The sequence below is a fragment of the Agelaius phoeniceus genome, chromosome 3 (assembly GCF_051311805.1).
Source record: "Agelaius phoeniceus isolate bAgePho1 chromosome 3, bAgePho1.hap1, whole genome shotgun sequence".
In the NCBI taxonomy this organism is placed as follows: Eukaryota; Metazoa; Chordata; class Aves; order Passeriformes; family Icteridae; genus Agelaius; species Agelaius phoeniceus.
Genome location: NC_135267.1, coordinates 41794912 through 41813035, shown reverse-complemented (window position 1 = coordinate 41813035; position 18124 = coordinate 41794912). Strand labels below are relative to the sequence as shown.

The window sequence follows — 18124 nt, the reverse complement described above, 5'->3', positions numbered from 1 at the left end:
TAGTCATTTTTTTCCTACAGGTGAGGGTTTCACAAACAAGGAAGTTCAGAAACAGCTGAACATCAATATAATTATTTTGTGAACCCTTAAACAACAACAAATTTCCTCTAGACTTTTTCCTGAAATGAGCGTCACTGTCTGACTAATAATTTATGGTGGAAAAAGAATTATCAAATAATTTAGCGGCAATATTTTTAGAATAATTTATCCAATAAAGTGACAGTGTAATCTAATCTTATAAATTCTATATTTGTCCCAAAGCCTGAAGTCAGGCATTTAAAACAGAGTACTGCAATATTACTGTGAGAAGTCTAGTGTGAAATGTTGAAAGACATGGACATTGGTGAAATTATTTGCCAGTGGTATGTTTATACCCACTTAGATTTACTTAAAAGCATGTGTGGTTATCACAGTGATTGTCTTTGTCATAACGATTGCTGTAATTATTGTGATCGCATCTGTTGTTGCCCAGCTGTAGTTGGGGATAGGTTTTATTCAGTTGACACTGTGTAATTAGGGTCTTTTTATTTCTTCTTCAGTTGGCAGTTCTGCAAGTAGTAGTGCCACAAGGAGAGATTCTCTATCTACTAGCTCTGACTTGTACAAAAGATCTAGTAGCAGCCTAGCACCCATAGGGCAGCCATTTTACAATAGTCTGGGATTTTCCTCCTCTCCAAGTCCAATAGGCATGCCTCTGCCAAGCCAAACGCCAGGACATTCACTTACGCCACCGCCATCACTTTCATCACATGGATCCTCATCCAGTTTGCATTTAGGTAAAAAAAACAAAAACAAAAAACCAAAAAAACACTTTTTGTTTGTATGTGTGTATGTATTTCTATGTGTAAAATATGTGTTGCATAAGAGATGTCACATTACCTTTGCTGTTAAACAGTTTTGTAATGAAGAGGGGCCATTCCTGAAAGGTGAAGAGCACGTTCAGATGCTCATTGATTTGACAGTGGAGGGCACTCAGCTTTTAGCAGTATCGGGCCAACAACTGATTTTTCTTCCCTTGTAGAAGCCCAGTAAGAATTATTGGTCCTTTTTCTATTATGTTTCCACAGTATGACAAGCGAAGGTGCATTATTTTTGTTTCTCCTCCACTGTGTTGCCACTTTAAGGACATTTTAGATGATGTGTTTAACAGTGAAGTGACTTTCATTAATGCCCCTTGCCATGATAAAGTAGAAAAGTGAGCAGTGCTCTCTCTCAATGTAAAATGTATTGAAAGGTGATTTTTGAATCAGTCAGCCTCATGGCCCAATTACTTTGCCAGGAAGACAGTAATTTATCACCAGACTGATGGAAGGAGACAAAAAAAAAAACATTTGTCAAAGAAGTAGCAAAGGCATTGTTAGTGGTGGCTCTCTGTTATCAGATGTATTTTTTAAGGAATGCTGAAAATAATTTCTCAAATTTTTTTTTGGCTAGTAAGATAACATGAGAGCTCAACCTTTCTTTAAAAAAAAAGGTTAAAAAAAACAAAGGATCTAAAGAAACCCCACCACAGTATACAGTATATTTAGAAGATAATGCCTCTAACCTGAGGTTACCTAGTACATTTTTTCTTTTCTGCTGCGAATATTTGCAGTCATTTAATTTAGATGCTAAAATCATACAGTGGAACTGGATGTAATTCAAGATTGAGTTGTCAGTTGCTCCAGTAACTGTTCAATGCACAGTTCCATGCTTGCAATAGGCAGCATAATCCCCTATACTTCTTAGTGCAAATAGAACAGGAAACAAATATTTTAAATGCCTACCATAATACACCTTTAGTGAGAAAAGTGTGAGTGATTTGTATAACAAGGGTAAATAATTAAATATATTACATTTGCAGTACAGTATCCCCTTCAAGGTTAAGTGCTGAATACCCGAAATAAAACTGGGCAAGGGGATGTTTCAGCACGTTTTATTTTTTTTTACTTACCTTTTTTCCTTTTTCAGGTCTACAAAGTGCACCTTTGGGCTGAGACCAAGCATGGAAAGTTTCAGCCCAAATGGAGGCTTTTGAGAAAGTTCTGAACATCTGACAATGGGGTTATCATGGAAATCTTTTTCTTTCTTTCTTTTCAAAGTACTCTCACCATAGTTTTCATATTGCTGAAAACTATACTTAAACGAAATTTTGGAAGGCATTATCTAAAATTTAAACCATTCAAAGTTTTGTTTGTTTCACATTTGATAAATGTTAAAAGACTTTTTTTCAGTTCTGAGAAAATAGGCTGTGATCAGTACAGAGGATTGCCTCTATCAGCAGAAATTGTTAAATACTGACTTTGACCCATTTTGAACTGTTTGGCAGTGTCAACTAAGCCTAATAGCTTGTTAAAATCATGTACTAGATCAGTGTGTAACTGCCAGAATATACAGTTGTACTCTGAAAATTGACACAACCTTGTTGGCTTCCAGGTGTCCTCTTCATCATCCAAATGAAGTGGACCTTGATTACTGATAATAACTTTTTGCAATATTACAAAATCTGCCTGAAATTTGGAAATGGAGGACTTTTGGATATTTGCTTTCAGAAAAAATGCAGAAAAATACAGTAATCTTTTTTAGCCTTTCTGCCCTGTGCCATATTTTTGCACAGTTGCATTCAAAGTGCGCCATCTAAGACTTTAAGGTTATTTCTGCAGTTAATTGTCTGTCTTGTTATATTTATTCTGGTGTGTTCATCAACCACTCTTGGAAGCATATTTTGTTCTCACATACAAAAAATAAAAAAATCAAAGGTTTCTCACTAAGTGAGAACTTATACCTGAAATCAAACAGGGAGTGTACTTTAATAAGGGGTATGGTTACCATGTAGTCACTTTTCAGAGTAGAACAACATTGTAAGTTCATGTCTGCATGCAGTTTCCATTGGTATTCTGATAATGCCTGTCAAATGCAGCTCTCCCTCCACCTTCCAAACTTGTCCTGCCTGCTTGTATCAACAGGTTCAGCTAAGTTTAACTCTTGTTTTAAAATGGGCATCAAACTCGGTTGCTCCTGTTTCAGCTGCCAGAATCTAGAGCACTACACTGGGAAAGGGTGCATGGTTTTATAACCCCTTTGTCAGACACTGCTGCAATTTGTAGCTTAAAAGAACAATTTCCCTTTTACAAGAAATTTGTGATATTTTACTGTTTTTATCTCTTCTCACCAACTTCTATCCAACATCCTAAAATAGGAATGTGTTAATGACTTTGTGCTAGTGTCAGTTTTCCTGTATTTGAAGGGATTTGTCAGTTGTCTGTAACTGCTTCTTTACTGTAATCAGCTGGAGCAGTAAGGTCATGAATTTGAACTACCCTTTCACTCCCAAGTACAAGGAACTGCAAGAGGAAGTGGGTTTCCATTGTCGTAAAAAATCCTTTTAGATTAGTAGTCCTTACCCTGTTTGATGGTAATTGCAACATATTAAGAATAGAAATCTGGTGTAGAGTAGAATTTCTAAAATCTGGGCTTTTGGAGGTAATTGTTTCCCGTGTGTTGGGAGCCAGGCTTGTTAGCAGTTGGGATTGCTGTTGCACCTTCAGAGATGGTTAAGAGTAAAGGCCCCTGGGCAAGGCAGTGTGGGGAGCTTTGCATTGCCTCAGCTGTGCCCCTTCTCTGTAGGGCTGCAGGGAACCAGTCATTATAAACACATGCATTGATTCTTGAAATATACATAGATCTGTGTAATTCTGTTTTCCATATGAAGATGAAACTTTAAGCTTAGGATGAGCTGAAGCTACTTTTTTACAGATGAGCAAATACTTAATAGAAATTAAGTTTAAAACATTTACATACATGTATGTGTGTTACTAGAAAAAACTGCTGACACATGTAAATAAGTTACTCTGCAGTAGACGTATTTTCTGTCTTTATTAGAAGTAATTGAAAAAATACTTTGATAAATACTAACAGACTAATGCTGTCAAAATACACGTGCCTGAATCTAGTTTCTAGTGTTTTTTCATGTTCTCCTTAACACTAAATGTGTTAAGGAGTCAATAATTTAACATGCTTTGTGTCCTTGAAACTTAGGCTCTGATTTAGATGATCTATATCCCCTTTATATCTCTCTGCCTTTTCCTACCTATGGATTAGCCATGGGGGTTTAAGTTCAATTAAACTGTAAAACCATCTTAGTGTTACTCAGTACTTTGGAGGTCTTTGTTTTATGAGATCAGAAGTGGTAGGTAATTGATTATCTGAAGATCAAATGGCACACTTCATTCCCCAAGAGTTTGGAATTGTGTGGCTATACTGATGTCTAATAAGTACTTGAATTTTTCAGTGCTTTATTCAGTAGAGTATCTTCCCCAAATAACTTACAAGATATAGGCTATTACTTGCCTAGTTTGGTGAAGAAAATAGGCCATTGTACTCACAATTATATCTGCATGTAATAAGTATCTAAGACAATATGCCTTTATTTTGGGAGTTTTACTGTTTTTCAAATCTGCAGAGTTGCCACTGAGCCCTAACATTGCTGTAATTGAAGGTTATGTGAAAATAAAAGCTAATTACTAATTAAATTACTCTTTTTTATAATAGTATCCAGTGTTTTACAATGTTCTGCTTTCTGAGTACCACAGGTTCTTCTGGGCACAATGGATGTGCTTTCTTAGTACAGCCTTCCTGTATTATTGTCCTGCTTAACGTGATTGTCCAAAATAGTCTCACAGGCTAGACAGGAGCCTCCCAGTTGCAGCATAGTTGTCTTACAAGTCTTAAAAAGTGATGGTTCCCAAATTAGACTGAAAAGGGCTTACTAATTCTCAGCAGGAAATGCATATTACACATAAATAGCACATTTGTTAAAAGCTACCAAATTTCTATTTTAGTTACTGGATAAATTGTTGCATTTGATTTAAAGAAATGAAGGCTCAGTTAAAAAACAACGAGCTGAAACAATTCCTGATTCACATGTTCAGTTCTATGACCGTGTATGTTGACTGAGCATATGATCAAAACTGCCCTATTAGTTTCTGGCACAGAATTGAGCATGTGATCAGTGGAGTAATAGTCATCCTGCAACAGGAAGGTAGCCTGTAAGTTCCTTTCAGATGGGCTCTGGTGCCCTCTCGTGATATTAAATAGTGTTACTGCACAGCACCTGCAGGGGAGCCAGGATTGCACTGGTGTGCAATGTTTACATAGTTCAGATGAGAAATACCATCATTTCAGCTACATAACTTTTTTTTTCTGTAGAAGTCCATTCCTAGAGGAGAAATTATGGCAGACCATCACTCTGCACACTGCTTCACCTGCAGAATGTTGGGTTTCCTTTCTTTTTTTTTTTTTTTTTAGTACCATAGTGTTTGTCAATGGAAACTAAAAACAATAGTTACAAAAAATTTATTTTTCTGGCTGTAGAGAATTAAGAGACTTTAATTTAAGAGAAAACCTAGTAGTTTTTAAAAGGTATTGTGGGACATAAAGTATTTATTGATGTTTATCACAATTTTGAAGACTAATTATAAAATAAGTACTAATTATTTCTATTTTAGGGCATAGTACTATATAGTGCAATAAATGTTATGCTTGATGTGTCTTGCAGAGCACTAACATTTCAGATTCTGGTACTAGAATTTGACCTTTTGAGAAAGATAACTTCACCATCAATACATTGCCAGTCCACTGTAACACTGCTGTTGCCTGGCCTTATAAATACTTGGAACCAAATGAAGGATTGGCTAGGGCACAGTCAGCTGGATTTTTTCTTTATTTTTTCTTTTTTTTCCTTTTCCTTTTTTTTTTTTCCTTTTTTAAAAATTAAGTTTATACTAGAGCACCATTCAAACAGCACGTACTGCAATTTGTTTTAAATTCAAATGTAGATATTTATTCTGTTGACTTTGATAGGGCTTTAATTACAATGTTACTTCCTAGACAGGGAGACACAATGCTTTCCTTTTCCAGTTCATAGTCAATACTTTCAGGGAGTGTTTGGTTTTTTCTTTCCTTAGTTTGGTTTTAGTAGTAGAATTGAGGTTTCTATGTGGGAATTGTCTCTGAGTATTTCTGCTTGTAATATAGTAAGAGTATTTCCCTGAAAAATCATACAGCAGTTGGGAAAAATGCTTTGGATGCATTTTATGATAATTGCTGCCTTTTGTAAAGAGGAGGGAAGAGGCATGCTGGAGGAGTTCAGAGTGACACACACTGCTTAGAGAGCAGGGTGTGAGGAGAAATGCACAGGACTGTAGAGTGACAGGAGCTGTAGGTGGAATCACTAGCAAACAGGAGCGGGACATAGACACAGGAAGGCAATTCAGTTTTTAGAAAGCAAGGAAGCATGAAATGAGAGTGTTTATGCAGTGAGGAAAGAACTTCATGTTTCTAAAAGGAGCTTCACTTTGATATATCTGTGGTTGTTGGATAATTAAGTAGAGCATTCTTAGTTACCTGGTTGGAAATGTGACATATTTAGTGCTGAGGAGAGGTACCACATTGAAAGCTTAGGATGCTGAAGTCATCAAATAACCTGCAGGACACGTACAGCTGGCAAGAGGCACCACATGTGCCTCCCCAAAAATGCCCTTAACGTGCTGTAAGCTGGAAAGGTATCTCAGTAGGGACTGAAGGGTAGTTCAGATTTCATGGTCCATTTTGACACAATTGGCTAACTTCAAGACTACTAACAAGGGTATAAGCCAGTATGACTCGCAAAGTGGAAATCTGCCCACTAAGCCTAAGGCCCACCCAGTTCTAAAGTTTCTGTAAAGCTGAGTGGGTGCTCACTTTACCTACCTTGATATATTCTTCTAATGACACTTCTTTTCCTGGTGCCTTTCACATAAAAATGAGGAGGATAATGGTTTTATTTATTGCAAGATAAAGCTATCTAACTCCTCTGACCACAATGAGGTAAATACAAATAACAAGACAGCACTGTTGTTTTCTTTGGCTCCAGGGTGTATTGGTAGTTTTAGTTCACTTGCTGTTTTGCTGTTGCTTACTTCCCTCTCATGGCTGTGACTGACAAAGCTGCTTCCTTGTAGGAGGACTGACAAATGGTAGTGGTCGCTATATTTCTGCAGCCCCCGGAGCCGAAGCCAAGTATCGCAGTGCGGCGAGCACCTCCAGCCTCTTTAGCTCCAGCAGCCAGCTCTTCCCTCCTTCGCGCCTCCGCTACAGCAGGTCTGACATTATGCCTTCCGGACGCAGCCGGCTGCTGGAAGATTTCAGGAACAATCGTTTCCCTAACCTTCAGCTAAGGGACCTTGTTGGGCATATTGTTGAATTTTCCCAAGACCAGCATGGTTCTAGGTAATTATTATAAAAATAGTTAATAATATTTGGCTGCTTTGATATTGTTTTATTAATATGAAACTTTTGAATGAGGTGCTTGTCATCTTAACTCAAAGCATCTTAATTGGGGCACACCCTCTTAGGCTGACCTTCTCTAAGAAATTTCATTGTAAAAGTAGTATTAATTTAGCTGCCTGTAGAAGTTCTCTGTGTAGAAATAGCCTCATAACTAGACTTGTAAACTCAAGTATTAAGGTATCAAAAAGGAGTTGATTAAGAAAACAAAATATGTGGCATCTGGAATGTACAACTATTTTTTGTCAGTACATCATCAAGTACTTAGTTACTGTTATTCTTTTCATCTTTAACGCTTTTCAAATGAAAGTTTTTAATCTTAATTTTAGTAAAATGTATCCTTTTATATGCAGAGGCACTACTTTCATTTTAATAAATTTTATAAATGTTGACTGCTTTCTTTAGAGTGTTGAGGTGTCTCATTGAAACAGTGTTTGAGAGGTTTTCCTGTTGTTGATGCAAAGCATAATGTACCTTTTTTTGCACTTAGATTTATACAGCAAAAGCTGGAGCGAGCTACTCCAGCTGAGCGCCAGATGGTATTTAATGAGATCCTGCAAGCAGCCTATCAGTTGATGACTGATGTATTTGGAAACTATGTAATACAGAAGTTCTTTGAGGTAAGCATAGCACTAAGTGTATGGATGGACATGCAAATGAAGTGCTGTAAATCTGATTAAATTTAACTGGTCTTGCCATAACGCTATAGCAGAATTCTGCATGACTTCCACAGAACCCAAGGGTGTAACTCTGGATGGGTGTTTTCTGTTCTGTATCCGGTGGTTTTTGCCATAATGGACACGGTTTCTCCTTACACTGATGGTGCATATGTTGGTGAAACTTTGCACATTGAGGCTTCACAAACCTCTGAGCAGAACTTACAGAGACTTTCAGCAGATGAAAGGGGAACATAAGTATTTGGAAAATGCTTTTTATTGGTTACTGCATCATGGTACAGAATGGTCTGCAAAATGCACTTGCGCTCAACCAGTCTGTGTGAGCTTCATCCAGTGCTGTGTATGGGGAAACTCCCATAAAATGTACAAAGGCAGAAGAATTTTGAGTAAAGGGTATCCATCATAAGATACATCCAATATTACTACAACTAGTATTTTAAACAGATTCGTCTTCTCTTAAAAACTATGTGGTAAAAAAAAAGCTTCATCAAAGAATTACAAGATTTGGCTTGCAGAGAGAAAAGTAATGCCTGTGTCCTGGGAAAAGTTATATGTAGGAAAGGTATCTAGTATAATGTACTTTAAATCAAGGGCCATATCAAAGACTTGTGGTGAGAAGGTGAAGCTGGAAAATGTCCAGTAAGAATAAGATACTTGCTGTAAACAAGAATGTGATTTCTAATAGTCTATAAAATAATGTGCTCATTTTTTTAACTTCTTTTTAATAACCAGTCAAAATATCTTCTGTAAACTGTCACTGACATATGATATACAAGATTTTGATTTTGCTTAAGGGTCATCATTTGCTGTTTTTTCCATAATGTTAAGTTGGATGAACACACAGTTAATCATTGTTAGCTGAGTGTTTTCATCTTAATTCTGCAGAACACTTCTCAGCAAAAGTGCATGTGGCCTTACATGCAATAGGGGACCTCATTTTACTGTAAAGGTAGGCAGCTGAAGTTGTTGGTCAGGCTTTCTTCAGAGCTGACTACAGGTGTGGAATTTGACAATTCTCAGCAATGCTGCAAGAATATTGCTGTGACACCATCCACTTAAATATTCCTACAGACAGACAAATATAAACTATATTATTTCTTCTGTTGTCTTTCAAGGTCATGCATTTGATAGCAGGTATGTGAACTGGTTGTGGAATATTACAAAATGTTGCATTTAGAAAAGAAAAGCTTCTGGTAAATATCCCCACCAAAATACAAAGTGAAAAATTACTCAAATGCTACAGTCATGTACATCTTGACAATATTTACTCTGACATGTAAATTCCAGCATGCTGCAGTATGTCTTCATTTGTTAACAGCACATTTATTTCCTTTTAGTTTGGAAGCCTGGATCAGAAGTTAGCCCTAGCAACACGCATCCGTGGTCACGTTCTGCCATTGGCCCTGCAGATGTACGGCTGTCGTGTCATCCAGAAAGCTCTCGAGTCAATCTCACCTGACCAGCAGGTAATTGTAAGTTAGAGCAATGCTTTTTTCATTTTATTTCTTTTTATTGTATCCCTCTTTTTACTTGATTAAATTGATGATTATTCCCTTCATCATGAAATATGCTGGGGGGCTAAAGTAGGTGTTTAAATGAAAGTACTGAGGTACACAGTTAACATCAGTGAATATGAAGGTTGGAGTCAGGATGAAATTAAATTTTTCCCCGTTTAAGGAAGGAGGGGTGGGGGAAATACCATCATAAAGACAAGGATAATCTTTGTTTTTCCAGAATGAAATGGTGAAAGAGCTGGATGGCCATGTTCTGAAATGTGTGAAGGATCAAAATGGAAACCACGTCGTACAAAAATGCATTGAGTGTGTTCAGCCCCAGTCGCTCCAGTTCATCATTGATGCATTCAAAGGACAGGTAGTGCCAATTGTTCATTTCCTCTTTGCAGGTTGCTTAGATTTCACAGAAGAAGATTTGCAGGTTTTTGTCCATCATTTGCATGTACAAGATAGCATTTGCCACTTTGCACTCAGCTTATTTTAAGTAGAATGAAAAAGGGAATGATGGCATGAAAAGCTGTTGGAGAGGCAGTTAACATGCTGTAAAAAAATGAATTTGTTGGAGATAAGGCTCTAGAAAGACATATTTGTGTATGTATTATAAATAATAATAAATATTTATGTAATATAAATACATAAAAGGGGGACTTTGCATGCCCAGGCTTTGTGTTTGTGTGTTGTGATAGCACCATTTCACATTGCCTTCACAGATCTTGGCAGGGCCATTTTTTATATAATAATAACAACGTACATGCTCTCTAGTATACATTTTTCATTAAAAATTACATTTTCCTGTCTTGTTGCACATGTGTCTTTCAGTGTTTCCCAATGAATGTCAGTTCTTAAGGAACTGCAGTGATGAAATTCACTAATCTGTTCCCTACATATGGACTAGTGTGAAGGGGGTGTAGAATTTGTTTACTTCAGATTGGGGTTTTTGTTTTGTTTCCAAAAAAGCATTATTACTGTAAGATTGATATTGTGCTGCAGGCTAGTGAATGTGCTGCAGCTAAATAACATTTTAATCCTCTGAGACAAGTGTGTACTTTTATAGTCTTGAGAAGAATTGTAAATAGAATAGTAAAAATCTTACTAACTTGGCTATATAACTAAATTTTACTTTAATGGATGGCCAAATGTATTTCCTAATAAAATGTACAATATCTTTCTCATTTTACACAACAGCAATACCTGAATTGTTGTTGTACATAGTACTAAATTGCATACCAAGGTTTCTAGGGTTTGGTCTTTTTACACCAAAAAGTGTGTATGAGGATGTATGAGGTACATGAGATTCATTTTTTAAACTGTAAATAGAGCTCCTTGACTAAAGTGTGAGTTTATGTACTGAACGTCCATCCTAAGCACCAAGTAATTGCATATAGAAAATAGTAGCTAATGTGAAATGGCAAATGAAAAATGTCACACTTGTGATATTACTTATAATTTTCTCCTGCATTTGAGTTGATGCCTAATCATACAAGATTCTGTGTTTAGTCCTGATCAGCAATGACATTTTTGGAATTAATTCCCAAATCACAAATGTAGCTTCAGGAGAAGCAAGCAGAAGGAATAAGCAATATTTGGCTGTATGTTTTGAGTAGTTATTTACAAACTTTATATCTGTAACTGGGAGCTTATTGTGTTTACTGGAACATGGAATTGGTGAAAATCAGCCACTGTTACTGAATTCCTTTTTATAAGGGTCAAAGTCTTTAAATTTGAAAAGAATGTAAAAAGGGAAGCTTGAAAGTTGAACAGCAATTACCTAAGGGTCATACTTCCAGGCTTTCCTCTGCAGCTATGTAGGCTAGAAACACTGTAATGAACACTTGGGTTCTTGTACGTTTTCTGGAGTCCTTGACACACAACAACCTGCTTTTTCATCTTTTCCTGACTTTTCCTGGAAATGGAATTCTGGTCTAGGCAGACAAAACTTTTTTAGTAGTAGTAGTTGGTATGTTCAGTTCCATTTCGAATGCAGCAATATTGCAATAGATGTGAGCTTCAGTTGGTTTAATTCAGTTTGCAATCCTGTTTTCAAGGTATTTGTGCTTTCAACTCATCCATATGGTTGTAGAGTAATCCAGCGTATTCTGGAGCACTGCACTGCTGAGCAGACTCTGCCAATCTTAGAAGAGCTGCATCAACACACAGAGCAGCTGGTGCAGGTCAGTGCATGTAGGCTCATTGTTAATGCACTTCAGAGTTTTTTCTTATCATCATTTACTCCTGTATCCTAGTTTAAATGCATTTGCCTCTTTTTAGTTTTGTAGACATTGATTTTTTTTGTTTTTCTTTCCTTCTATAGTTTTAATGAAAATGAATGTGGAAGTTGGGAGGCAAAGAAGATGTAAAAAGCAATTTTCTTACACTTTTGACTGTAGCTTGGTGTTCAGGGGAATATTACAGCTGTTTAAAAAGTATGATCTTAAATTTGAGGACTTCTTTCTTTAAGAGGATAAAAGATACTCTGCAAAACACTGGTTTTACAAATTATTTACATTTTTCATGTAAAATATGTGGTCCATTAAGTAATTCATGATGAAATATTTCTTGCATCACTTTGCTTCTGTAATTTTGACATTATTGTTTTTTCCTTATATCCATGCAAAGAGTAATTTCATACTGTATGCTTACATACAACAGCTGTCAGTACTCATTATTTGGTATGAACACAAAAGAAAATTTAAGTCATCTTATTTTCAGGATCAATATGGAAATTACGTTATTCAACATGTACTGGAGCATGGTCGTCCTGAAGACAAAAGCAAAATTGTTTCGGAAATAAGAGGAAAAGTTCTAGCTCTGAGTCAGCACAAATTTGCCAGGTATTGCATAACTTTCATATACTAAAAATTCATTAACCTTGTAAAGTTGTAATACTGGATTTATTTCTTGTGTTACTAAAGGGATACAATAATTTTTTTTGTTTATCTTACCTCCTGAAATTCCATATTTTTATAGAGATGAATGGTAGTGATATTTTTATACTGGGTTTGGGGAAGGGAAGGGACAAATGTTCTGTAGCAAAACAAAGGAGGTTCTGTGGGTTTATGGGATGGCTTTTGTTCACTTTGTGCAAGTGCAGGGAACAGGTTCCAGGTTTTCATGTAAGGATGCCCAGAGCCAGGCGAAAAGCTCTGCTGGAACTTGAGTGATTTGCTGATGACAATGAGCTGGGACCTGCTGACTCTCAATCCAGCCTAGCAATTTGCAAGTAAAACAAGGCTAGCTTTAAAAAATGGTAGTTCAGTCTGACAAGGATTTTCTGTGTTAGAAAGTCTGAAAGACTACTGTAGGAGGACTGAACTATTCTGAAATGGGAACCTACAACTCCTCCTTTTGTGCTTTTTGCTGAAATATGGATTATGTGCCTTTTGTGAAGGAAAAATACACCTGAGAATTCATTCTAGGTGATTTAGTGAGAGTAACCTTGTCATCAAAATAACATAGAATGCACTGTGACTTTATGGGGGCATTTGTTTTAAAAACTGCTAGCAAACCAGTTTATTTGGATTTTTTTTTTTTGCCTGAATTTCAAAACCCTCTAACTTGCTTAATTTCTAAAGCACAGTTTTAGGACTGGGATCATTTTGCTATGTTACAAGCTTTGATGGCCTCTCCTGCTTCTGAAATAAACTGGAAGGTCAGAGACTTGCTCCACAAAAGAATATTTGATGGAATCTCTGATGTAGGCATGCTCTTGGAAAGTGCATTTATTTAAAAAGCAGGAGTCTTCATACCTAGCATTCTCTGTTGGGTCTTCAAAGGGCCCACAACCAAAATAGATGTGCTAGAACACATCTGCAGCCTGAAGTCCAGTATACTTATGTAGGTTCAGTGTAAAAGTCTCTCCTACCAGATAATCAGAAAATAACCCTGTCACATGGATGAAGTAATAGTGATGTGGTGACTAACTTCCTCAGTCATTAGACTGGAAATTTGGAAATGAGGAATTGATGCGTTTGCAATATGCTCTTTACTGGCATTAAGAACTGCTAAACTTCCAGAGAAATTGATAGTAGTTACCTGAAAGAATGTTACCCCTCCAGTCCTATCGGAAATCAAGGCAACCCTGACAAAGGGAGGAAATTATGCATCTGACTCCATTGATATCAGAAGGCTAAATAATTACTTTATTATACTATATTATTCCATACTACATTACACTACATCTAAACTGAATCTGCACAAGCACTCAACTCAACTGACCAGAATCCTGTGACTGTCAGCCAACAATCCCAACACACACGCGTGGATTCAATAGGTCAGTGAATCAAAACACTCACACCAGAATCCAATCACCAATTCCCTTCAGGTAAACAATCTTCCACAACATTCCACATGTTCCAAAACAGGAGCAGTAAATAAGATAAGAATTGGTTTTTTCTTTCTCTGAGGTTCCTTGCTGCAATTCCCAGAACTTATCCTTGGGAAGCTGTGCCTTGCTTTTCTCTGTGAGGAGAAATGCGGCCACACAGTCCCACCGTGGACTTGCCTTCTTTTTCAGCAACGTGGTGGAGAAGTGCGTGACGCACGCGTCGCGCGCGGAGCGAGCCCTGCTGATCGACGAGGTGTGCTGCCAGAACGACGGCCCGCACAGTGCCTTATACACCATGATGAAGGACCAGTACGCCAACTACGTCGTGCAGAAGATGATCGACATGGCCGAGCCCGCCCAGAGGAAGATCATCATGCACAAGGTATGGGCGTGCATGCTTGCAGGGATTCGGAAATACGTCTGGGAGCTGTTCTGCCACAGCACCTTCCCCTGCAGATGTAAAACTCAACACTTCTGTAATCCAGAGCTTGATGGCATTTACCAAGCTCCATGACATTCAGTGGAGCTTGGTAAAGGAGAAAACATTCAGGTCTCTGAGCACTGAGCTAAAAAAGGAAAGTTTCGGTAGTTGGATTTCATCTTCTGTCTTCATGCCAGCTTTTATGTGAAAATACTTCTAACAGGAAAATGTAGTATCTGTCATCACTATTAATATAACAGGAGAAATACTGTTTTCTCTTTTTATTTCCTGATTGTGGGTATAAATCCACTCTGCAGTTCCCCCAAAAAGAGATTCCCACACTTCCTAGCATTTCTACTTCCAGGCACATTTCTACTTAAGAATATCCAGACATGGAGAAGTGTGCTGTTGCCATAATGGCCAGAGGCTATTTAACACAGGGCCCAAGATATTCCTGCAGTAGCTCTGCTTCCTCCAGTCACCAACAGGGCTCTCCCACAAAGTACTGCCTCCGTTTTCCTGCAATAGGAACATCAGTTATTTGATGAGTCAAAATCACCAGTTTTACATCTTTCCAGAAACTTCCAGCGCTTTGAAATACAGGCTTCTGGCATCTTTTTGCATAATTTTTTCAAAGTGTAGTCACCTCTACTTAAAAGTGTGGATGTTAAAAAAGCCAAACGTGTTTCTTATTACAGATTCGACCTCACATCACGACTCTGCGTAAATACACCTATGGCAAACACATTCTGGCCAAGCTGGAGAAGTATTACCTGAAGAACAGTGCTGATCTGGGGCCAATTGGTGGACCACCAAATGGGATGCTGTAAAAGACAAAGAGAAACAGAAGAAAAATTAAATTGTGAATTATCAAAACCTACAACTTAACTCTAAATGTTCTGATTTTTTTAAATCTATTTATTGACTTTGTTCATCCATTTGTAAAATTTTTATTCTTGTGTATATTTTTGGGGAGTGAATTGTTAAAAAAAATCTCCAGCCCTGATCCGGAGACCTATCAGATTGGATGGCTGGCAAAGCACAGAATGCCTGTATATGATGTAATTGTATCAAAATAGCTGTCACATATTTTGTAAATTTTTACCTTGTAAAGTCACTGAAATAGTTTTTAAAGGGAAAAAGTACAGTATTCTTTTAATACACTGGCTTGCAATCTGGTAGGTCTACCCAGCATCATAGCACAACAGGTTTATAGAGTTGTATATAGAATTAATCCTTATTTTTCCCTTTGTGTGAAGTCTTTTATACCAGATTAAAATTGATCAGCTGCATAAACATTATTTAACATGTTGAAAAGTTAAGTTGTATTTTGGTGGTTCACAACATCCTATCCAAATAACAAACAGGGCACAGCAAATTAAAGTAGGGAAGAACAAAACGATGGAAACTTTAAAAGACTAGGTTTTGGCACTTGCTGTGGATACAGGTTTTTTTAAATCATGCCCTAAGGTTTTCTCTAGCGATGTATTAAAAATAAAGTGCTGTATATACTTATATATTTAATTGTTGTACAAGGTAGAGCGATTAAAATGATGGTGGTACTTCCATTCAGCAAAGTACTCTGTTGGAAAAGGAGTGAACCTGTATTAACTTTACAGTCAGTTTTACAATGCAGGAAGAGTAGAGATATGTATTTTTTTATTTTGCATATAGAATTGTAAGGATTTGAAAGTGTTGAGCATTTATTTTGCTTTCTCACTGTAGATGCAAAAAATAGGTAATGATAAAGAGAAGGGGCCACTGAAAAGTAAACTTGATAGCTCAACATTTAAGCATGATTGATTAAATATTCAGATAGCTTTTTGCTTCCTATAAATATATGCATTGTATACGTGTAGTTAATAGGTGTAAGTTTACAGTTTGAAAACAAATCTCTCGTTTCGATGTTTATTACGAAGCCTTGCTAATTTAGTAGTGATGCTTACCTTGGTTGTACAGATGTACATTTGTAAACCTTCATGCTGTAAATGTAATTTGTTTTACTCCTTTTTGAGACAAAAATTTGCATTTTAGTGTATATTCATATCCTCATTCCCTTCTTTCCCCCGGCATATAGTGTTGTATAATGTAAATTTATTTCAGCAAATCAAGAGTGATTTTTTTAAAATTCTATCTTTATATGGTTTCAAAAATATGAACCGGCTTTCTTTTTATCTATTGTGAGAAACATTATGTTTTGTTTATAACATAGCTGTTGAATCTGTTCATATGGACACTTTGGGAAATCGATCTGTTCAAATTTTAAATCAGGATAAATAAGCATAGTAAGAAGTGGACTGAAATATTTGGTTATTACAGAAACCAATGCTTCTTCCATCTTAATAAATGTGGCATGAATTTTTTGTACAGAAGAGTACTGTATTTTTGAATAGCCTTCTCGCAGCGTAAAGCAAATATGTATGATACTGTCGATTTTTTTCTCTGGACATATGACATTGTAACAGTAACATAAAGATGATGTACATATACAAGCGGCCTTATGTACATTTCCCAATGATCTTTTTAAGGCAGAATTGTGACCATATGTGTATAATTAAAATCCTTTTTAATCCTTTGCCTATGGAAATATTTTGGAAAAAGCTTACTTTGTATATTCAGTTTCTGAAAGATAAAGAAAGTGCTTTGTATGTTGTTGAAGTAAGTATTTTGTGTAAAATGTTCATTTGGATGGCTTAACCTAAAGTTTTGATCAACGTGGTAGTTTGGAAACAACGTCTTGAGCATTGATCAAATAAAAGGCTGTTTTGGTAGGGGTGTGATCATGAGAAAGAAAATAGTAGTGGTACAAACTTGTATGAGGAATTCTGTCATGTTACTGTTGGTACCAGGGTTACATAACTGTTATCTAGCAGACATCTGAGGCGCTGCGTTTCTAATGGTAGTGAGAACTCCTTAATAGGCAAATGGCAAAGTCTCTTCCGGCCTACTTCCAGTGCCTGCATGAAGTGAAGTAGGAGGCCTCGTTATTTTGAGTAAGCACAATTCTAATTGCCAAGTAGTTTTTGCATGGCAGTTCACAAAATTCCTCCCCAGAGGTACCAGCCCAGTCATTGGAGCCAGAGCTTTCCCATAGTCACCCAAAGGATGACTTTGAGCCACTCCCTTGGACACATCAATTCTCAGTGACTGTCTTTACCCTGTGAACCTGTGCCGTGTGTTATAATCCACAGAGCTGGCATTCCTTCACCACCTAAAACAGTACAGCAGGCTTTTGGGGATGTCCAGGCAGAAACTGAAAATGTCTCTGTACTTTGTCCCTGCAGCACTCATGCCATGGTTGAATTTAAACAGTCCTGTAACTGTCATCCTTGGTGCTTTCAATATCTTGAGTATAATATTCCACTTGCTCTCCTGAGATCATTTGTGCACAAATTCTATCCAGGAACATGAAAATCACTGGATTTCCTTTCAACTATTTTAAGGTTTGGGTAGAACCACTAGACTTTTTGCTCAAGTATTGCTTTTTGATATAGATTGTTTACGGACCAGTTTGATTAGGTTTGACTCCAGGTGGCTCGTATTGAATAATGTAATGTTCACGTGTATATACTGTAAAAATCAAAATGAAAATGTGTGAATAACACTGTGTGAAATATATCTGGTCTTGTGTTTTTCCTGTAGGAAAGCAGCCATATTCTCGTGTGACTTACCTGTGTCTGTGGAGCTCAGCTTTGGGAAGGTGTTCGCTCACTTGTTCTGATAGGAACTGGGCAATTATTGAAGAACCCTGGATTAGATCATTAAATTTTCAGAGGGCACTTTTGAGTGGCTAAACCTTCCTATTTTATACAATGTCTTTACTGATGCCTAGTGAAAGCTACAGCCTGGTGACAGTTTCTTTTTACATCCCTGCATTCAGGAT

At 37.0% G+C, this 18124-nt stretch overlaps 1 protein-coding gene across 10 annotated transcripts in view; it reads left to right on the top strand.

The window, feature by feature from the left end:
- PUM2 (pumilio RNA binding family member 2) overlaps positions 1 to 17859 on the top strand; it is a 68569-nt gene extending 50710 nt beyond the window's left edge. For 5 of the 10 annotated variants that reach the window (XM_054630462.2, XM_077175118.1, XM_077175115.1 and 2 more), the window contains exons 13-21: positions 540 to 776; positions 6981 to 7248; positions 7796 to 7925; positions 9320 to 9454; positions 9717 to 9854; positions 11542 to 11667; positions 12206 to 12327; positions 14010 to 14202; positions 14940 to 17859. In XM_054630462.2, coding sequence (XP_054486437.1) covers positions 540 to 776; positions 6981 to 7248; positions 7796 to 7925; positions 9320 to 9454; positions 9717 to 9854; positions 11542 to 11667; positions 12206 to 12327; positions 14010 to 14202; positions 14940 to 15071 — 1481 coding nt within the window. In that variant the 3' untranslated portion in view covers positions 15072 to 17859. The remainder of the gene's footprint in view (positions 1 to 539; positions 777 to 6980; positions 7249 to 7795; positions 7926 to 9319; positions 9455 to 9716; positions 9855 to 11541; positions 11668 to 12205; positions 12328 to 14009; positions 14203 to 14939) is intronic. The other 5 variants (XM_077175119.1, XM_077175117.1, XM_077175116.1 and 2 more) reach the window with 3 other exon arrangements.
- Positions 17860 to 18124: the final 265 nt, after the last annotated feature.